The 23,694-nt window shown below is 43.3% G+C and overlaps 1 protein-coding gene across 1 annotated transcript in view; it reads left to right on the top strand.

The window, feature by feature from the left end:
• LOC126417024 (uncharacterized) overlaps window positions 1-21,417 on the top strand; it is a 67,592-nt gene extending 46,175 nt beyond the window's left edge. The window contains exons 3-4 of the mRNA XM_050084914.1: window positions 322-598; window positions 21,260-21,417. Of these exons, the coding sequence (XP_049940871.1) occupies window positions 322-598; window positions 21,260-21,417 (435 nt within the window). The remainder of the gene's footprint in view (window positions 1-321; window positions 599-21,259) is intronic.
• The last annotated feature ends 2,277 nt before the right edge of the window (window positions 21,418-23,694 follow it).

The raw sequence follows: 23,694 nt of genomic DNA, 5'->3' as shown, positions 1-23,694 counted from the left end.
GCATTTCCGGCGTTACAGCAGTACTAAATATTTTGCTTTCTGACGGCAATTACTGGTCAGCAGTGATGTCGTATGATTATATAGTTAAAAGATTTGATAAGCAAATGAAGTAAATAACATTTGTGTGATTAATATCAAATGAATAGATTACAGCAGATTTTTACCATGCCATGCTGATTGGAAATTGTTTCATTTTTACCAAATAGGACACATTTATTTATTTTACATTGTCACACATGCTGGTTACTGACTTCAATTGTGCTCTTATACCTTTGAGCTGGAACTATCAAGGACATTAGAGTCTTATTTTAAACATTTTAGGGAAGCAGTCAGAAGAAGCCAGTACACCTGTTGGCAATTGGAAGAGATGTGCTCTTAGCGCAGCGGCTCCTGAGGCGAGGTGGGCAACTGGGACAACGTTATATTGAACACTTTTCACCTGTTTTTACCTGTGCTGTTAATGGAAATACTCGTGTGGATGAGCAAGGTCTCCAGTGGACTGATGCTGGCCCTCTGACACTGGCTAAAAATGGGGTATGCTGTCTAGGTGATTGGGCAAAGTTTTCTCAACACTCAAAGCACACACACATTGTTTCTGGTACGTAGCAATGCAGGGCAGTTTTTCACTTTTGTTTTATTTATTTCTTTATTTTTTAAATTTTTGCCATCATCTTGCCTTTAAAAGCACATGGTGGAGAATAAGTACAATAACATTATGAACTTAAGAATTTTTTGTAACATAATACTACGTTCTAGATATTTAGTATTTTAAAGTTTAGCATCTTCCCTTACTTTTTGTTAACTAAGTAACAAAATGAATGTAAGGTATCAAAACTATTCTCTTGAATTTTATTTCAGCATTTTTATACAGAGCTCATGGGTAGAGCATATGATGTAGGCTGGGGCAGAGGCATGCTGGGCGCTGATGACCACGCTGTTTAGCGCCCGTAAACCTCAGACACACACACACACACACACACACACACACACACACACACACACAGGCATGCAGTTTTTAAGTGATGGACTTTGGGTTATCCATCAACAATTGCTGGAAGGAGGCCTCCTAATCTGAAGTACAAGAAGTATTTACTCACAGCGTCCCAGACGGAATCACTCATGTTCTGTCGATAGTATATAGAGCAATTTGGTAGCCACGGAAGTATAAAAGTATTGGGAAGCAGTTGTGTGAAACCTAGTTTGTGAGTAGCCCATGCACTGTCCAGCTGGAAAATGTCTTCTGTAATGCCTGTGATGAGAGGCTACATATGCTGATACTAGGTGTCCTTTACTAAGCACTACACTGTCATGATTTTTTTAAATGTTAGAATGAGTGTTGTCTTACATACAATGGCTATCCCATACTTGCACTCCCCTGACATGACCCCCTGCGGGTCCGGGGTAAGAATAGGCCCGAGGTATTCCTGCCTGTCGTAAGAGGCGACTAAAAGGAGTTTCAACCGTTTCGGCCTTCCATGTGATGGTCCCCCTTGGGATTTGACCTCCATTTTTCAAAATTCTACAGAAGTACGAGCCTTCTGGGGAAGGACGCCTTACGTGGTGTACCACTGGTCCTCAGTGCACTAAGACCTTGGCACTCAGCATTGTACCGGCGTTGTAACCATACCCACTATTCCTCAAATTGGGCCTAAACGCCTGATGGGTTGCACAAGTTACACCCATAGTGCATCCCCATCTGCACCTACGATCATGATGGACTTTCCATGGCACCAGAAATCCAGCACGGTAGCCAGCCCGTTGTGGTGGGGTCGTCATGTACCCTCTAGGTTGTAGCCCCCTGACAACACAGGGATCGTACTGCTGATACCTGAGCTGCACCCTCCCCACGTCGGCCAAGGAGTAGATGCCCGTCTCCTTGGGGCATCAGGACTCCCAGCAACGGTCATCCTGCCAGGTGGCCCTTGCAGAGGCAGGGTGGCGCCCGTGGGGAGAGCCTCTGGTCGGAGTGAGTGGTATCGGGGCGGACGTTTCGCAGATGAAACGTCAACACGTATCAGGTCGCTCTGCGGCTGAGTCTTTCAAAAGGAAAGGTACTGTCTCTAGTTCTGGTTCTCCTGCCCTTTCCCCCTTGGCCACTCCCTGGGAGGAGGGACAGGCCCGCCGGCTTGAGGCGAAGTACTTCTCCCACTATTTGGTCTGTTCTCGAACCGATGGGGGGACGTTCGCCACCTCCAAGCCCATGTTCAATGTTCAGCACATTGAGGACATCTTCGGGGAAATCGAGGCTCTCAGTAAGATGCGTTCGGGGTCCGTTCTTATAAAGACCACCTCCGCCACACAGTCGGCGGCACTCCAGGCGTGCGACCACCTAGGGGACATCCCAGTGTCCATTGTCCCACATCTGGCACTAAATAGGACGCAGGGGGTTATTTTTCATCGGGACCTTCTGCTGCAATCTGATGAGGAGCTCCGTGCCAACCTGGAGCGCCGAGGCGTGCATTTCGTCCGGCAAGTCCAGTGCGGCCCCAAAGACCGTCGCATCGACACCGTGGCCTTTATCCTCATCTTTGAGCGGGATGTTCTCCCGGAGAAGGTAAAGGTGATGTGCCACCGGTGCGACGTGCGACCTTACGTCCCGCCTCCTATGCGCTGTTTTCGGTGTTTGCGCTTTGGGCACATGTCGTCACGGTGTGAGGCTGAGCCCCTTTGTGGCGACTGTGGACGTCCTCTTCGTGAGGAACATACATGCACCCCACCACCTCGGTGCGTTAATTGCCCTGGCATCCACTCGCCTAGATCCTCAGACTGCCCCATATATCAGAAGGAGAAGAAGATACAAGAACTCAAAACTTTGGATCGTCTCTCTTATTCTGAGGCCAGGAAGAAGTATGACCGCCTCCATCCCGTGCCTTTGACCACTTCATTTGCCTCAGTTGTGTCCACTCCTTCCACGGTATCCTCACCCCTATCCTGTCCCCCCTCCGCCTCCTCCCCCCATCCGGGGTCTCCGCCTCCCAAATCCCTCCCTTCCAAATCCTCCTCCCCCATGGCCCCCGCCCCCTCTGCCCCAGGGGCCACCCTTCCGCCCCCCCCCCTCCCCCCCCCCACCCCACCCCCGTCGCCTGAGAAGCGATCCTCTTCTCAGGCGTCCATCGGGGAAACGTTCCGGACCCCAGCTTCCGAGGTCCAGCGTTCCAAAACGGACCCCGCGCGTGAGGACCTTCTTTGGGTCCAGCCCACCATCCCTGTGCCTCCTCGGACTTCCAAGAAGGCCTCCAAGAAGAAGTCTCTATCCCCCTCTCCACCCCGGCGCGTTTCGTCTGACGCTCCATCCGTGAGTCGCTGCTCCCGGCCGTCCTCAGTTTCGCCGGGACGCTCTGCTGCCAGGCGCTCAGCTGGCCTCTCGTCGGCAAATGATGCTGCCCCTCCTACACCACCAGGGACAGCGGCCGCAGCTGGCGATGACTCGATGGAACAGGATCCGCCTCCCACTGGTTGTAGCGTTGTTCCCTCGAAACCTGGCCGTCCGCAGCCGTCGAGGTGACCAGCTCTTCCCCGTCTCGTTCCCCCTCTTTTTTGACTAGCGATGGCCTTGTTACATTGGAACATAAGAGGTATTCGATCTAATCGGGAGGGATTACAACTGCTCCTCCGCCTGCACTGTCCGCTCGTCCTTGGTCTCCAGGAAACCAAGTTGCACCGGACTGACCGTATTGCCTTTACCCACTATACCTCGGAGCGGTATGACCTCACCCCTGTGGACGGTATCCCAGCTCATGGTGGGGTCATGTTGCTCGTTCAGGACGATGTCTATTACCATCCCATCCCATTGACCACCCCACTCCAAGCAATAGCTGTCTGTATTACTCTTTCTGCTTTTACTTTTTCAGTTTGTACCATCTACACTTCGTCGTCATCTGCTGTTAGTTGGGCTGACATGATGCACCTGATTGTTCAGCTTCCCCCGCCGTTTTTATTGTTTGGCGACTTCAATGCCCATCATCCCCTTTGGGGCTCTCCTGCATCCTGTCAAAGAGGCTCACTCTTGGCGGATGTCTTCAACCATCTCAATCTTGTCTGCCTCAATACTGGCGCCCCGACTTTCCTCTCGGACTCTACTCGTACCTACTCCCACTTGGACCTCTCGATCTGTTCTACCAATCTTGCCCATCGGTTCGAGTGGTATGTCCTTTCTGACACCTATTCGAGTGACTACTTCCCCTGTGTTGTTCGTCTCCTGCACCACACCCCATCCCCACATCATTCGAGCTGGAACATACCAAAAGCTGACTGGGGACTTTACTCCTCCCTGGCGACATTTCCGGACCACGATTTTCTCAGTTGTGACAGTCAGGTCGAATACCTCACTGCTGTTATCATCAATGCTGCCAAACGTTCCATTCCTCGTACTACCTCTTCTTCACGTCGCGTTTCCGTCCCCTGGTGGAACGAGGCTTGTAGGGATGCTATCTGTGCTCGACGACGTGCTTTATGCACCTTTCGCCGCCATCCTACGTTGGCGAATTGTATTGGATACAAACGACTCCGAGCGCAATGCCGTAGAGTCATCAAAGACAGCAAAAAAGCTTGTTGGGCCTCTTTCACCAGCTCCTTTAACAGTTTTACTCTCTCTTCTGTCGTATGGGGTGGCCTGCGCCGGCTGTCGGGCATTAAGGCCCACTCCTCGGTACCTGGCCTGACCTCAGGTAATGAGGTCCTCGTTGATCCTGTGGCTGTCTCCAACGCCTTCGGCCGGTTTTTCGCGGAGGTTTCAAGCTCCGCTCATTACCACCCTGCCTCCCTTCCCAGGAAAGAGGCAGAAGAGGCTCGGCGACCTTCCTTCCACTTGCTGAATCTGGAAACTTATAATGCCCCCTTTACTATGCGGGAACTCGAACGTGCGCTTGCACTGTCCCGGTCCTCTGCTCCGGGGCCAGATGCCATTCATGTTCAGATGCTGGCACACCTTTCTCCGGCAGGCAAAAGCTTCCTTCTTCGTACCTACAATCGCGTCTGGACCGAAGGTCAGGTCCGCATGCGTTGGCGTGACGCCGTCGTTGTTCCTATACCCAAACCTGGGAAGGATAGACACCTTCCTTCTAGTTACCGCCCCATTTCTCTTACAAGCTGTGTCTGTAAGGTGATGGAGCGCATGGTTCATGCTCGGTCAGTTTGGATTCTTGAATCTCGACGGCTACTTACCAATGTCCAATGCGGCTTTCGTCGCCGCCGCTCCGCTGTTGACCACCTTGTGACCTTGTCGACATTCATCATGAACAACTTTTTGCGAAGGCGCCAAACGGTAGCCGTGTCCTTCGATTTGGAGAAGGCTTATGATACCTGTTGGAGAGGAGGTATCCTCCGCACTATGCACAGGTGGGGCCTACGCGGTCGCCTGCCCCTTTTTATTGATTCCTTTTTAACGGATCGAAAGTTTAGGGTACGTGTGGGCTCTGTATTGTCTGACGTCTTCCTCCAGGAGAACGGAGTGCCTCAGGGCTCCGTCTTGAGCGTAGCCCTTTTTGCCATCGCGATCAATCCAATTATGGATTGCATTCCACCTAACGTCTCAGGCTCTCTCTTTGTCGATGACTTCGCGATCTACTGCAGTGCCCAGAGGACATGCCTCCTGGAGCGCTGCCTTCAGCGTTGTCTAGACAGCCTATACTCATGGAGCGTGGCAAATGGCTTCCGGTTCTCTGAAGAGAAGACGGTTTGTATCAACTTTTGGTGATATAAAGCGTTCCTTCCGCCATCCTTACATCTCGGTCCCATTGTTCTCCCATTCGTGGAAACAACAAAGTTTCTAGGGCTCACGTTGGACAGGAAACTGTGTTGGTCTCCGCATGTCTCTTATTTGGCGGCCCGTTGTAGACGTTACCTTAATGTCCTCAGAGTTCTTAGTGGTTCATCTTGGGGAGCGGATCGCACTGTCCTGCTTCGCTTGTATCGGTCCATAGTCCGATCGAAGCTGGATTATGGGAGCTTCGTCTACTCGTCTGCTCTGCCATCCCTCTTATGCCGTCTCAACTCCATCCACCATCGGGGGTTACGTCTTGCGACCGGAGCCTTCTACACTAGTCCTGTCGAGAGTCTTTATGCTGAAGCTGCCGAATTACCATTGACCTACCGGCACGACGTACTGCTGTGTCGGTATGCCTGCCGGCTGTTGTCTATGCCCGACCACCCCTCTTACCAGTCCTTCTTCGCCGATTCTCTCAACCGTCAGTACGGGATATATGTGTCTGCCCTGCTGCCCCCCGGAGTCTGCTTCCATCGCCTGCTTCGACAATTGGATTTTGCCCTCCCTACCACCTTCAGAGAGTGTGAGAGCCTGACACCACCTTGGCTCCAGGCTCCGGTTCATATTTATCTCGACCTCAGCTCACTCCCAAAGGAGGGTACTCCGGCTGCAGTGTATTGCTCACGTTTTGTCGAACTTCGTGCTCGACTTGCCAGTCACACCTTTATTTACACCGATGGCTCCAAAACTGACGATGGTGTCGGCTGTGCCTTTGTCGTCGGGGCCGCCATCTTTAAATACCAGCTCCTCGACCAATGTTCCAGCTTTACGGCCAAGCTTTTTGCTCTCCATCAGGCCGTTCAGTATGCCCGCCGCCACCGCCATTCATCGTATGTACTCTGCTCTGACTCACTCAGTGCTCTTCAGAGCCTTGGAGCTCCCTATCTGGTCCATCCCTTGGTTCAACGGATACAGCAGTCCCTCCATTCTTTCGCTGATAATGGTTCTCCTGTAAGCTTTCTGTGGGTTCCCGGACATGTAGGAGTGCCTGGGAATGAGGCTGCGGATGCTGCAGTCCTCCTGCCTCAGCCAGCCTCCCATTGTGTCCCGTCATCTGACGTTCATGGGGATGTTTGTAAAAGGCTTGTGTCGTTGTGGTGGGATGCTTGGTCATCCCTCCAAGGAAACAAGCTCTGGGCAGTAAAACCGCTCCCAACTGCTTGGACAACCTCCTCCCGACCATCTCGGTGAGAGGAGGTCCTTCTGACCAGGTTGCGGATTGGGCATTGCCGGTTTAGCCACCGCTACCTGCTCTCCGGTGACCCAGCCCCGCAGTGCCCTTGTGGTCAGGCATTCACAGTGCGCCATGTTTTATTGTTGTGTCCCCGCTTTAGTCAATCTCGTGTTGTCCTGTCCCTGCCATCTACTTTACCGGATATTTTAGCTCATGACGCTCGAGCAGCTGCTCGTGTTCTGCGTTTTATAACTTTGACTGGCTTGTCCAAAGACATCTAGCCTTTTTACTTATTTTATCCGCATCTTTGTCAGGTCTTTCTGGTGTCCCCCCCTCCCCTTGAGTTTTACTAGATTCCATGTGCTCTAACAACAGTGACTGTGACTGGGCGCTAATGACCTCAGTAGTTGAGCGCCCTTAAACCCCACAAAAAAAAAAAAAAAAATCCACTGACATGCTTTGTCATGTCACAGCAAATGCAGGATTGAAGTATGTATAATAGAGTCTCCAAACATATACATGGTCATCATCAGTGACCCAATAAAAACTGGAGTAATTACATAAAACAACCTGGCTCCTATCTGTCAGAGTCATGATTGTATTATGTGTAGAATCAACTGTGAGAAAGTGTTCATGAAGTAATGTCAACAAATGTCAAATGTAGATGATCTCACACATCTAGTTAAAGTAATGATTGTAAAATATTTGTTTAAATGGAATTTGTGTGGAGAGTGGTGGTTAACAGCTTATAAACCTCATATGCGAGAAAAGGTTTTGATTGGTTAGTACATGCACATTCAGCATCAAAGTCTCTCCTTTACTAAATACACATGAATCTTAAGATATTGCAATTGCTTATCAGAGAAGGGATCTCGTAGGTGGTATAACTGCTAATTGTAAGTACTCAATGTGATGGGCAAGAAGAACACAATTGAAGGATGTGGTGAAAGAAAGTGCTAACACAAGAGCACCTATTTTGAGTTGTCAGATGTCATAAGGAAAAAGAACATCAATACAATAAGAGAAAACAATTTATGTAGAAGACAGCCATTTCAGGCCTTATGTACACAGGGGCTGCTTTTTGCAAGCATGTCAAACATTCAGAAACACAGCACTTACTAACTTGAAGGTTAGTATTTTCTTCCACCAACCCCTTCAATTGTGAAACATTTCTGGTGGGAACAGAAGTTAATGAGAGCAAAGTAAGCCAACAAATCAATATGGATAATGTATGTATCCTATAACAGTTTTTTATGTGAATATATACACTATAAGGAAGGGAATAAAGATGCATCACAAAGAAATCGTCTGAATGTTACAGAAATTGATAGATGTGGTTTACGTGTACAGACAAGGAATGATTACAATTTCAGAAAAAGTGAATGATTTATTCAAGAGCTTCACAAATTGATGTTAACCATGATTCACTTTACCATGCAGTGAGTTTCCAGTTGAGACAATGTTTTTTAATCTTCTAAATTGCGGCCTATGTTCCCAGTGAATGCTTACTATAAGCAGAGACCGCATGGCGCAGTCATTGCGTATTATTGAGTGACAGTATACTGAGAGTATTATATAGAGTATAAATGTTAAGTGGTTGTAAGTAACCATTCTTAATTTGTATTATGTGAAAAGTTTAGGTATTTCTGAAGATTTTGAGGTGTTTAAAGACACCCTCTCCCAACTGCTGTATAAGTATTTGTTATTTGATGATATTAAGCTATTTGCATTATATTCAGCTTTGTTGTGGAGTTTTAGTATTGTTCTGTATTTCACTTTTAGATTTCCTTTATTGACAATGATTTTGTTTTGCCTTTCGAAAGAATGCATCAAGTTTACCCTCCTAAAGTTTTTCTACAATGCTGCTTTTTACAAGGCTACGTCGTTGAACGTTTTGTTTTGTTGTCAAACCTAGAATGTGGAGCCCCTCCTTGCACTGTCCATTCTGTTTGTCTTTTCTTGTTCAATAGATTGTGATACATTGAATTTTCATCTAACTTTTGCAACTAATACTCCACTGTTCCACTGCTTTGCAGATGAGCTAAGTCTACTGTCGTTTTAGAAGCATTTATTTCCCTGTTTTCTTTCAAGCTGCCTAAGAGGAAAAATTACTGAGAGTTTTTCACTCTCATGCCCGCTAATAAGACTATAATTCTGAGTGGAGTTTGGAAGCAAATGACCTCCAGCTGATGGAAAATGAAGCTGAAACACACCACAATGGGGTGTCTTCCCGTAAACCGCCATTTAGTTTGGTGGCGCTTTGCACTTCCAGGCCTCCTACAAAGTATAGTGCCACCATACCACCTTCCATAAACCCTTAACATGCCCACTACAGTATGCATTTTCATGGAAATCCTTGCTAAATGAAGCACCTGAGTTATCTATTCAATAGAGAAGAGTTGAATGTGCCCCTGAAGTTGAGAAGAATTGCTCTACCCTCTCGCTGTAGAGCAGTAAGGGAGATAGAGAGTTCACCCAGATGAACACAAGTTTCATTATTATTCACCCTACTTCTTACGAAGTAATTTATTGACAAAGTGAGAATGGTATGAGCGAGCATGGAAATTGACACTGCTATCATTTGGATACAATGCCCCATCGTGCATTTAGGAAATGAGAGACACCTGTTTGTTTATTCAAACAAACACACCCATGATGTTACAAGATTGAAGCTCCCACTGAAATAAGCTCTAGTTTGTTGATGATAAGCACCCATGACGTGATGTCATCACCCAAGCGCAGTAACATGTTATCTTGTTGGAAATATAGTTACAAGAGACTTTCACCCAAATGAATAAAAGTTTTCATTGTACATTGTGGCAGTAGTTCACCCCCTTTTGTTTCATAGCTCACCCTGCTACTTCAGCATTTGATGAATTTTGTGTTTGTTGTAAATTGTCACAGAGGTGCACTCTGTCGTCCAATATCTGTTTAAGAATTAATGCAAGTATTGTACTAATGATCTTAACTGAGTCCCCTTAAATGTTTTTTACTGTGCCGCCATGCATTTGGTTTTGTCGTATAACAGTTAGGATCTCTTCATGTACAAATTCGGTGTTGCTCTGTGTGGATCATTACTGGCATTTGACCGTCTGTCAGCCAGCATTGTCTCTCTCTGTTTTTATGCATACTTTGCATTATACCGCCGGTACACGCCGCCAGCTGCATTGAGTGCTAGAGTGCCACAGCCAGCTTACCACCCCCCTCCCTACCCCCCGCTCTTTCCCTCCTGCAATACATGCGTAATGCCACAGATAATACCCCCTCCATCACCCTGCTAGAGAGAATGGCCATTAAAGTCTGTCGACGTCCCACTTCCCCGTCGGACAAGCCACATGCTCATTTCCTCTCAGTCAAAGTTTGTTTACAAACAGTGCGTGCACTTCTGTTGCGCAGAACCACATTCTAGCTGTGAATCTTTTCGTGTTTTATAATCTGATTATAAGCTCACTGCATTCTTTCCCATTCTTTATAGGGAAGTTTTATGAATAGGACAAGAATATTGTTAGCTGTTTTGTCACTGTGGACACACATTTTAATTATCTTTTGTAGAGTTTTGCCTGTGTGTTCTCCATGCCTGTAACTTTGTTTTACAAGTTTAGTTTATGCCATATGACAGTCCCCTGATTTCATTGTTAATTCCAGTGTTTTTCCAGTATAAGAAAAGGCTTTGTACCTTGCATTGTAACATGAGTTAATGTGGTTAAAGATTTTCATATGATTTAGGGAACATGGAACATCATCTCTTCAGCTTGCTTTCTGCACCCTCCATTCCATTGGAATGTGTTAATATTTTGTAGCCTGTGAAACTTTGTGCAACTATTACCTGTAACTAATATGTGGAAGATATAGCACAATTTTACGTTTGTTATCACTCTTTTTAAATGTACTTCACCCAGTTCTTACCCAAGTCAGATGTTAACGACTGCATTAACCTGATTTATTATGTTTTTAACCAAATACTTCGATTACGATAGAATTAAACATTTTGTTATAATCGTGGATTTTCCGTTGTATTTTGTTTTACTAATGATTTCAGTTATTACAGAAGACATTGTATTTCTGCTCAAAATTTCAACAGTTAATATTTAATGGTTTTCTAACTCATGAAATTTGATAAACTTGACTGCATGTAAGTCCCCTCTGACGTACATACAAAAAAATGTAAACAATTGCAACACATCCTTCCCATAGTATTAAGGCCCCTACTACAGCAAACAGTCTTTCCGGGGAGTGACCGATGCCCTTTTGTAAACAATGTTTGTCATCACTTCTCTGGAAGGGGGAAGGAATGTACAGGACGGCAGCCAGTCAAGGAATATTTTAGGGAGTGGGTTTTAAAAAAATTATTTAAAAGGCCCACTGGAATCTTTACTAGTTTTCTTCCAGAGTAATTCATGCCATGTCTACGTGACACAAGTCGCTTGTCTTTCAAAACCGAGGCAGTTCTATCCAGTTAAAGCTGCTGACAGGAGATGCCCTGAGTCTTCTGCTGAAACTGCTAGTGAATTCATGCCACTGGTTTTAGCCAATAGCGTGCACGGGATACTGATCACATGTGCGGACGCTGGAGTGTTCTGCGGTGCAGAACACGCTTGCTTCTCTCTCTTGTAATCCAGACCTTGAGCAGAACAGACATCTTTTTGGCAGAACAGACATCTTTTTGGAAGGCAGAGCCTCTGGCTCTGCTTTTCACGACCGGCCACCAACGTAAGTTAACATGAACCGCTTCCCCTTCTGTTTCCCATTTCATTTAATTGTTCGACCTCCTAAACTGGCCTAAACCTGCTAACTTCCGACCCTAGATGCACCTTTTGTACTCTGTATACTGAAATATATCCTCTTTATTGTACTTAATTCCCTGTTTAGTCATTTAACAGCAGCCTTAGATGCCCACTCTCTAATCCTGACTGCTCAACCTCCTGCACCCTGTCGTCACAATGCATATTTAACAACCTTCTTCCCCCTTCCCTGCCATTTTATATATTAACATTGGTGTCAGAAGTTTCTCTCCCCATCCCCAAACCATGTACTCTTTTACACATTTCTTTTCATAGTAGGGTTGCTTTTGTTCGAATCTGTGCCCTTACAGCACAGCGATACCTCGATGATATTCTATGCTCTGTTTTGTTGCACTTCATGGCAAGCCATCCTGGACTTACATTACAGCAACATAATGCCTGCCTGCACATGGGGATAGTTTCTACTGCTGTCTTTGTGCTTTCCGAATTCTACCTTTGCCAGTAACATCACCCAATCTTTCCCCAGTAGAGAACATTTGGAGCATTACGGGCAGGACCCTCCAACCTGCTCAGAGTTTTAACTATCTAAAGTGCTAATTGGACAGAATTTGGCACAATATCCCTTAGGTCAGGAGGACATCCAAGAACTCTGTCAATCAATGCCAAACTGAATGACTGCTTGCATAAGAGCCAGAGGTGGACCAACACCCTATTGACTTGCTTGTTTTGTGAAGCTCTTTCTCTAGAATAAGTCATCCAGTGTTTCTAAAAATGTAATCATTTGCTGGTCTGTATATGTATATCACATCTACTGATTTCTGCCCCATTCGGGTAATTCCTACGTGATTCATCATCTTTTTTTCTTTTCTCTCTTTTTTTCTTTTCTCTCTTTTTTTGTGAGCCATAGGAAAGCAATGAAAGAAAGTAGGCATTGTGAGCTAATATACTGATATATTTGTTACCAGATTTTGCAATAAAGCTAATTACGTAAATAGCTGAACTCAAACATTTCAGCAGATGACCAGTTTGTTTCTTCTAATTCAATCTCTCATCGACGCACACATCCAAATATTTTTAATGTTCTGCCTCAGCTACAGACTTCCACTTTGAGTCTATGTTTATAAATGGTATTATGACATCTAGTGTACATAACTACGTATTTTGTGTTTTATCAAAATTTAATAAGAGTTCATTTGCAGAGAATCACTTAGTAATTTTTTGAAAGATATTGTTTACTATTTCCTCAGTAATCCTGCTTTATATAATAGAGGGAAGCATTCCACATGGGAAAAATATATCTAAAAACAAAGATTCTGTAACTTACCAAATGAAAGCGTTGGTATGTTGATAGAAACAATAACAAACACAAACACACACACACACACACACACACACACACACACACACACACACACACACACACACACACAAATTTCAAGCTATCGCAACCCACGGTTGCCTCATCAGGAAGGAGGGAAGGAGAGGGAAAGACGAAAGGATGTGGGTTTTAAGGGAGAGGGTAAGGAGTCATTCCAATCCCGGGAGCAGAAAGACTTACCTTGGGGGGGAAAAAGAGACAGGTATACACTTTCGAAGGCCAGACATACCAATAATTAAAGGGAACAGCCATGGGTACCAGGATGGCCCCCTCGTACGCCAACCTATTTATGGGTCACTTAGAGGAAGCCTTCTTGGTTACCAGGCCTGCCAACCCAAAGTTTGGTACAGATTTATTGATGACATCTTCATGATCTGGACTCACAGTGATGAAGAACTCCAGAATTTCCTCTCCAACCTCAACTCCTTTCGTTCCATCAGATTCACCTGGTCCTACTCCAAATCCCATGCCAATTTCCTCGACGCTGACCTACATCTGTCCAACGGCCAGCTTCACACATCCGTCCACATCAAACCCACCAACAAGCAAACTACCTCCATTATGACAGCTGCTACCCATTCCATATCAAACGGTCCCTTCCCTACAGTCTAGGACTTTGTAGCAAACGAATCTGCTCCAGTCCTGAATCCCTGAACCATTACACCAACAACCTGAAAACAGCTTTCGCATCCCGCAACTACCCTCCCGACCTGGTACAGAAGCAAATAACCAGAGCCACTTTCTCATCCACCTAAACCCAGACCCTCCCACAGAAGAATCCCAAAAGTGCCCCACTTGTGACAGGATACTTTCCGGGACTGGATCAGACTCTGCATGTGGCCTCCAGCAGGGATACAACTTCCTCAAATCCTGCCCTGAAATGAGATCCGTCCTTCACGAAATCCTCCCCACTCCACCAAGAGTGTCTTTCCACCGTCCACCTAACCTTCGTCACCTCTTAGTTCATCCCTATGAAATCCCCAAACCACCTTCCCTACCCTCTGGCTCCTACCCTTGTAACCAGCCCCAGTGTAAAACCTGTCCCATGCACCCTCCCACCACCACCTACTCCAGTCCTGTAACCTGGAAGTTGTACACGATCAAAGGCAGAGCCACGTGTGACAGCACCCACGTGATTTACCAACTGACCTGCCTACACTGTGAAGCTTTCTATGTGGGAATGACCAGCAACAAACTGTCCATTCGCATGAACGGACACAGGCAGACAGTGTTTGTTGGTAATGAGGATCACCCTGTGGCTAAACATGCCTTGGTGCATGGCCAGCACATCTTGGCACAGTGTTACACCATCCGGGTTATCTGGATACTTCCCACTGACACCAACCTACAGAACTCCGGAGATGGGAACTTGCCCTTCAATATGTCCTCTCTTCCCATTACCCACCAGGCCTCAACCTCCGCTAATTTCAAGTTGCTGCCGCTCATACCTCACCTGTCATTCAATAACATCTTTGCCTCTGTACTTCCGCCTCGACTGACATCTCTACCCAAACTCTTTGCCTTTACATATGTCTGCTTGTGTCTGTGTATGTGCAGATGGATATGTGTCTATGTGCGAGAGTATACCTTCCTTTTTGTCCCTTAAGGTAAGTCTTTCCGCTCCCGGGATTGGAATGCCTCCTTATCCTCTCCCTTAAAACCCCCATCCTTTTGTCTTTCCCTCTCCTTCCCTCTTTCCTGACGAAGCAACCATTGGTTGCAAAAGCTTGAATGTTGTGTGTATGTTTGTGTTTGTTTGTGTATCTATCAACTTACCAAACGAGAGCACTGGCAGATCGATAGACACACAAACATACCCACAAAATTCAAGCTTTCGCAACCAATGGTTGCTTCATCAGGAAAGAGGGAAGGAGAGGGAAAGACGAAAGGATGTGGGTTTTAAGGGAGAGGGTAAGGAGTCATTCCAATCCCGGGAGCTGAAAGACTTACCTAAGGGGAACAAGGACAGGTATACACTCGCACACACACCCATATCCATCCGCACATACACAGACACAAGCAGACATTTGTTTTTAGATATATTTTTCCCACATGGAATGTTTCCCTGGAGAACGATCCCATTCTTGATACATCCCCAGTTATGAGGGATGTGCTGATTTTTGCATGTTATGTTAACTGTTTGCGTCAACCTAGTTCACTCTTCCAGTTAAATATGAATTAAACCATTTGTGCAATGTCCCACTCATACCACCAAGAATTCCATAATCTATACTATCAGCAGCTTTTGAGAGATCACAGAAAATCCCAATGGGAAATAATTGCTTGTTCAGAGCATTAAATATTTAATCAGTGAAAGCATATGCAGCGTTTTCAGTTGAAAAGCTTTCTGAAAACGAAACTGACGTTTTACTACTACTTTATTTTTACAAATATGTGAAGCTTTTCTTGAATACATTACTTTTTCGGAATTTTGTGTAAAGCTGTTGAAAGTGAGACTGGGCTGTAGTTGTTGGCATTAGACCTATCCTCCTTTTTATGCAATGGTTTAACAGTAGCGTTTTTCATTCTATCATGAAAAAGTCCTATTTCAGAGAGCCATTATATATGTGGCTGTGTATCCTACTTATCTGTTGGAAGTAAGCTTTTAGTACTCTGTTGGAAATGTCATGATTTCTATGTGAGCTTTTACTTTTCAATGAGTCTGTTTTTTTCCCTTAATTTCAGAAGTAGAGGGGGTAGAATTTCAATTTTATCAGATTGCATAGGTATTGCCTCTTCCATGTGTAGCCTTGTCTTTTCTAATGAACATCTGGATCCTATTTTCGCCACAACATTTAAAAAATGATTGTTAAAAATATGTTCAACTTCTGACATTCAATCACTTTGAAGGGAATACAGTCTTCTTGTGCTCTTGGTTGCTTTGTTTCCCTTTCAACAATATTGCAAATTGTTTTATTTTTATTATAAGAGGTGCTAATTTCAGATATAATACACATACTTCTGGACTTTTTAATGACTTTCCTCAATATAGTACAGTAGTTTTAATAATATTTGTGTCTGGGTCATTAGTCTTCCTTGATATTAGATACATTTACCTTTCTGATTACAACGTATTTCTATTCCATTAGTAAACGATGGTTTTCACTTGGTTTCTTACCGCTATATACCACTGTTTTCTTAGGGATTTTCAAATATAATCACAAACATATCATGAGTAAGTTATATTTTAAATTAGCATCAGGTTCCTGGTAGACATCATCTCAAAGTAAGTGCTGTAAGATTTCCCTAAAGTTTGCAGTTGTTAAATCGTTAATTGAGCACACCATGTTGAAGGACTGTTTTGCATTACTGTATGGAACTATGTTGTATGCTGTAACTAACAGTGCATCATGATCAGAAAAACCATTCTCAACAGTATTAATGTTTATTTGATTAAATTTATCTTGGTCTGTGATAATATTATCTGTCAGTGTGCTGCTTTCCGATACTACCCGTGTAGGAAAATCAATAACTGATGGGAATTCGAAAGTACCAATTAATAATTCAAGGTCATTTTTTCTGTCAGAGTCATTCAGAAAATCTATTCGCACAAATAATAATTTGCTTCCCTCTGTCTAACAAGCAGCATGACAAAGAATCCAGGTTTTTCAGAAATAGCTTAAAATTTCCCAGTGGGGCCCTACACACAGTTACAGTTATAGAAATACCATTATTTAGTTTAAACTCACAGCCATGTGCTTCTATATGGTTCTGTACACAAAATTTTTTAATGTCTATATTTTTCACTCTATGATAACTTTTAAAATATATGGCAACTCCTCCTTTCTCCATACTGTCTCTACTTGCATGTGCCAAAAGCTTATATCACTTACATTTACCTTTTCCATATCTGTAACTATATGATGTTCAGACTGTCAAGGCAAGTAAATATCTTTATCTTCCATATTACACATGCTGCTAGTTTTTAATTAAAAATTTGTTTGTGAAACAGCTATAGTTAAAAAGAAGTAATTTCAGTTAAGAACTTTTCAGGCTTTCACAGCAGATCTGTTGGAACTACACTTATTGGGTTGACCACCGGATAACAATTAGTATGAGTAAGTCCCACAATATTTCCTTGGAGCATATGGTCAACATCCTGAGGTAGTAAGGAAAGTCACTGCAAGATGCAAAAGTGAAAGATGATATTCACCTGGTGACATCTAGACCTAGTGGGCCCATGATCAGGAATCATGCATGTGCAGAAATGAAATGAAAGTATCACTCATCATGCCTCCTTGCTGGGAACTGAATAGAGGCCTTCCTCATGTATGTCGTCAGCAATCATTGTGCTGCCAGATATTCCTGTAGCTAAAAGCTGAATTAAAACTGTGTTCTGTTTAGTGTGTAATCAAAGTTTCTTGTTTCTCTCCTTCAATTTTATGGCAGCCAATTCTGGATTCCAGGCTAAGTTGAAATCCTGCAACCCAGTTGATGGATAGTCTGCCATATGGATATGCGTAATTTCATTAATAACACAATCTCAGGGCAATGTACTACAGATAAAAGTTTATTCTTCTTATAAAGTGTGTGATGCTCCATGTTTATACAATAAGATGGCAGCTTACCAATTTTAGATGTCATTGTTAGAATAAAATCAAAGAGAATGCTGGGACACAGTACCTACTGCAAATGTACTCACACAGAGTTACATTTGCAAGCCAGTGCAGTAGTGTCTTACTCCTTGGTTCATTGATCTTGTGGCATCAATAGGTCACATCGACCACGTAAAGCATGATCTTTGAAATCTAACTGCTCTGATGAGCCACCATGTTAATGTTCCAGTCAGTCTTTGTACCTTGTACAGTGTACACATGTATCTTTCTTTGCGCTGAAATATATGTATGTATAAACATTTATGGGAACAGTTTGTAGCATATATAGTTATCCGTATGCCCGTTTCCCATAATCCCATGTGGTCTCTGACCCTGATAGCTTGCCAGGTGAGCTGCACCATCTAAGGATGGTGTACTGTTAGAACAGTTATTTTGAAAAACGGGTACATGAAGCATTCTGGCCAAAGCAAGTTCATTCTAGAGAGGTGCCCACTGCAGTGACCTTCTTGCTATATTTTGGCACTATTTGTTCAAGAATTGACAGGGTTCTCAAGTGATATCTCATTGTGCAAGAACTCTCTTTTGAATATCATCGACATACTCACTTTAGCCAACCTGACAAATCACTGATAGCAGCACATTGTCTAAACATAGGGTATCAAATTGTTAATGGCAATACTCAAATTATGTCCTCTGCAACATTGCTGTGGCAATTTGTTGTTTAGGAAGTCCTGCATATCTTTACTGAAGACAATCTCCTCAACAGGAACACAGGATTTTGACTAAGTGCTGCACAGAATGCAGTGCTGGCTGCCATTAAATTATAGCAGGAGAAAAAAAAGGAGCTCCAATTATAGACCCAATAAAGCTTTTGCAATGCAGATTTTTAATTCAGTTTTTAGTCACAAGAATTTCTGGAAAACAATTATTGCCATGATGCACACATGGAAGGCCTCCATTTGGCAACCAACAGGGGCCTCTATGAGCACTATTTTCATCTGACAGTAAGTGCTTTTACTGAATGTGTGATTCCTGCCCATGGGCCCTATAAATTTGGACACTGTCACACAAATATCGCAAGTCCCTTCTTCCGGCAATTACTCTCCTAACCATTTGAAGATGTTGAATAGTTACTTGATGAAAAATTGTGGGACTTACACTGTATTGTATGTTGACAAATACTATAAGTGTATTTGCAGTTTCAGTTTAAATTAAAATTTTATTTTGTTACATGTCAGATATTTTATGTTACTGTACAAATATAGACTTCCTACAAAAAAAGCAGCTTACAAAATCCTGATTTGACTGATACTTGTGTAGTGCTGCAAAGTTTGGTACCCTTGCTAATTAGGATCATTGTAGGAAACAGAAGAGATCCAAAACAGTGCTGAGCATTTTGTCACAGGTTCGGTTAGTAGACATGAAAGCATCAATTAACTTCAACGGCAGACACTATAAAATGTGTGTTGTGCATCATGGAGTAGTTTATTATTAAAGGCCCCAGAGCATGTTCAATGAAAAGTCAACTAAAATATTGCTTTGTCTTACATTTATCACCCAAAAGGCCCGTAAAGGTCAAACTAGAGAGAGATGACCTCCTATGGAGGCTTACCAACAATCATTCTTCTCACACACCATTTGTGACTGAAACAGAAAAGGGGCCAGGTTACAGTGGTATACCAAGTACTCCGCCACACACCAGAAAGTGGCTTATAGAGTTCAGATTTAGATTCAGGGATAAGAGTATTGCCTGTGAAAGGCAAGTTCTGGATTTTACTCTTGATGCAGCACACAGCTTTCATGTCAAGAAGTTTCAAATCATTGCAAAGACCACTGCAGAGTGAATTATTCATTCTTCGATTTGCTGGACAATCAGACAAAGATTCACTCACTCACTCACTACCATATTCTGTAACTATCATGATTAAGGAAAATCTTCATATTGTTGTTATCACTGTCTGATATTTGATTTTCAAACTGTGAAACCAAGTTCTGAGTGAAGCACAAAGTATTGGCTTTACATTCGTGTCATAATTTGATCTGTTGGCAGCAAAATGGCATTTGTCAAGGATGGTATAATAAGGAACAACAAAACTGGTGAGTGGGAGCTGAATATCAGTTCTCCCACCCCCTCCTTCTCTAACTAAAGTCTGATGTGGTTTACAATTCTAATGTACACTATCATTCGTGTCACAGCTACCGTCAGGGTAGCATCAGAAGTAACATCAGTTACCAAACATTGGCTATCACTGACAAGGTCTATATGGCAACACTATAAGCCATAGAGTGTGTAACAGTTTATTTTGATTGCATAAGCTGCTGCAACATTCAGTGGCTGCCGCAATAATGCCAAACTTCATGCTGTTCTGCATGCTAGTATTCTTATGCATCTGGAAAATGACAAACGAGACCAGAAACAGTTCATTATTAGACCCTGGCATCGTCCTGTTTGTGTGTTGGTATATAAACCAGCTCGTAGTCATTAGTTGTTTGTTGTTGTTTGGTTTGTGAGGCACTCAACTGCACTGTTGTTAGCGCCCTTTGTTGTTGTGGCCTTCAGTCCAAAGATTGGTTTGGTGCAGCTCTCCATGCTACTCTATCCTGTGCAAGCTTGTTCACCTCCCAGTACCTACTGCAACCTACATCCTTCTGAATCTGCTTAGTGTATTCATCTCTTGGTCTCCCTCTACGATTTTTAGCCTCCACACTGCCCTCCAATACTAAATTGATGATCCCTTAATGCCTCAGAACATGTCCTACCAACTGATCCATTCTTCTAGTCAAGTTGTGCCACAAATTTCTCTTCTCCCCAATTCTATTCAATAACTCCTCATTAGTTATGTGATCTACCTATCTAATCTTCAGCATTCTTCTGTTGTACCACACTTCGAAAGCTTCTATTCTCTTCTTTTCCAAACTATTTATTGTCCATGTTTCACTTCCATACATGGCTACACTCCATACAAATACTTTCAGAAACAACTTCCTCACACTTAAATCTAAACTCGATGTTAACAAATTTCTCTTCTTCAGAAGAGTCCCACTTTTTACACAGTCCTGTTTTCACACAATCCAATTTAGCCACTGTCACAAATGATGATGATGATGATGATGATGAAATGATGAGGACAACACAGACACGCAATCCCTCGGCAGAGGAAATCCCCAACCCGGCTGGGAATCGAACCCGGGACCCCATGACCTTGAGGCAGCAATGTTAGCAATTAGAATACGAGCTGCAGTTGCAGTCGTTAGTTGCTCATTTGCTTAAGATGTCTTGTGATGTGTTCATTGTGTCTATTGCTAACGGCCTTCTGTACACAATACTGTTATCAACACTGAAAGTGATTATAGTATGAATGTGACTCTTCTAAAATTATTGATACACTTCATGGTCAAATGTGTTCCATGGTGGTTTTACTGATTTTGCAGTTTACAGTTTAGATACATTAAGAATATATCTTTATGTTGACACAGTTTCTGTCAAATATAGAAACTTTGTACTTGGTCATCTCTGACTTCCATATTGTATAGTTGTTACATCTTACAACAGAGATCGCCATGTTCTCCCTAGGATTTTAGATTAATGTGCAGTGAATCAATATAGGCATATTAAAGGTCTTTTTATATATAAATATTTTGCAGCCATTGAAACTGGACAAATTTCATTCAGACATCATGGAAATGTAACTGAAGGGATGCACACGAGTCCATTAGAGTGTTCTGTGTGGACATACTGTCAGCATTCTCCTTACAGTTCAAAATTCTCAGATCAGAAGCAGATTAGAATGCTCATTAAGTAAGTATGCATTTGCTAAACCAAGTTCATATCATAAAATAAAAATAGTGTGTAACTAAACAGGCCAAATGAGGAGATGCTTGAATAAAGAAGCAGTGGCATCATCAGGATTCCTGGCTGGAAGGATTGGTAACATGCTGATCACATGTCCCATGATCATAGATTGTTCCTCATACTGCCTTATAGACAGCAGTCAGCCAGTTGGAACATGCCTAAGGCCTAAACCGTGAGTGGTGTTTACTTACTTACTTTACTAATAGACTTGTTAAAAACACATATACTTAAAAAAACACTCAGAGATTAAAGCGAAAATGGTCAGGAGCATTGTTAAATAGGACAAAACAAAAGCAGTGTGATGACACTGAGTTTCTATATAACAGGTGTGGCAGTAATGATGACACACAGAGATCATTGTTCAATAAATTCGGGGTTTACTTTCTCACAGTTGCAGCAAACATTACACATACTGACATTCACTCAATAAGACATACTTTACATAACTGAAAGACATTAGTTTAAAAAAAAAAACACAGCCTCTAAGAAAATTTAAAAAGTTGTGATTTTGCTAGATACTTGTGATATTTCTGGCTATGACATTGTTTTCAGCAGTGAATTAAACTCTTGTTTCTCTTGAGAGGACATCCATAACTAACTGTTATAAACATGTATATTTACACTGCCCTACTGCATATAAAGAGCAACTTATCAGAATACCAGCGTAGAAGAGATGTACACTCTCATGGAACCAGAAATAGTAGCCATCTTGACATACCTTACTACAGATTATCCAAGTCACTGAACAGCTACGAAGTGGTGGGTATGAAGATGTTTAACAAACTGCCACTAGGATCGGTAGAAGCTCCATTTGATTTATTTAAAGACAAATTATTCAGTTGGTTAGCTGCAAATCCTTGCTACTCACTTCAGGAATTTTATGACTTTAAAATATCATAGTGGTACCACTTTGGAGAGTGCAGCATAATTTCTTTAACTGAGTAATTTATGATGCAATGTTTTCATATTATTTCATTTTAAATATTGTATTTTATGGAAAACCAATAGTGACATATTGATCGTCAACCCATGTATACAGGGTGTTACAAAAAGGTACGGCCAAACTTTCAGGAAACATTCCTCACACACAAATAAAGAAAAGATGTTATGTGGACATGTGTCAGGAAATGCTTAATTTCCATGTTAGAGCTCATTTTAGTTTCGTCAGTATGTAATGTACTTCCTCGATTCACCGCCAGTTGGCCCAATTGAAGGAAGGTAATGTTGACTTCGGTGCTTGTGTTGACATTCAACTCATTGCTCTACAGTACTAGCATCAAGCACATCAGTACATAGCATCAACAGGTTAGTGTTTATCACGAACGTGGTTTTGCAGTCAGTGCAATGTTTACAAATGCAGAGTTGGCAGATGCCCATTTGATGTATGGATTAACATGGGGCAATAGCCTTGGCGCGGTACGTTTGTATCAAGACAGATTTCCAGAACAAAGGTGTCCTGACAGGAAGACGTTCGAAGCAATTGATCGGCGTGTTAGGGAGCACAGAACATTCCAGCCTATGACTTGCGAATGGGGAAGACCTAGAATGATGAGGACACCTGCAATGGACGAGGCAATTCTTCGTGCAGTTGACGATAACCCTAATGTCAATGTCAGAGAAGTTGCTGCTGTACAAGGTAACGTTGACCACGTCACTGTATGGTGAGTGCTACGGGAAAACCAGTTGTTTCCGTACCATCTACAATGTGTGCAGGCACTATCAGCAGCTGATTGGCCTCCACGGGTACACTTCTGCGAATGGTTCATCCAACAATGTGTCAATCCTCATTTCAGTGCAAATGTACACTTTACGGATGAGGCTTCATTCCAACGTGATCAAATTGTAAATTTTCACAATCAACATGTGTGGGCTGACGAGAATCCGCACGCAATTGTGCAATCACGTCATCAATACAGATTTTCTGTGAACGTTTGGGCAGGCATTGTTGGTGATGTCTTGATTGGGCCCCATGTTCTTCCACCTACGCTCAATGGAGCACATTATCATGATTTCATACGGAATACTCAACCTGTGCTGCTAGAACATGTGCCTTTACAAGTACGGCACAACATGTGGTTCATGCACGATGGAGCCCCTGCACATTTCAGTCGAAGTGTTCGTACGCTTCTCAACAACAGATTTGGTGACCGATGGATTGGTAGAGGCGGACCAATTCCATGGCTTCCACGCTCTCCTGACCTCAATCCTCTTGACTTTCATGTATGGG

Source organism: Schistocerca serialis, chromosome 8, assembly GCF_023864345.2.
Source record: "Schistocerca serialis cubense isolate TAMUIC-IGC-003099 chromosome 8, iqSchSeri2.2, whole genome shotgun sequence".
Taxonomy (NCBI): domain Eukaryota; kingdom Metazoa; phylum Arthropoda; class Insecta; order Orthoptera; family Acrididae; genus Schistocerca; species Schistocerca serialis.
The sequence above is the reverse complement of the archived record's forward strand: the minus strand, read 5'-3'. Positions and strand labels throughout refer to the sequence as shown.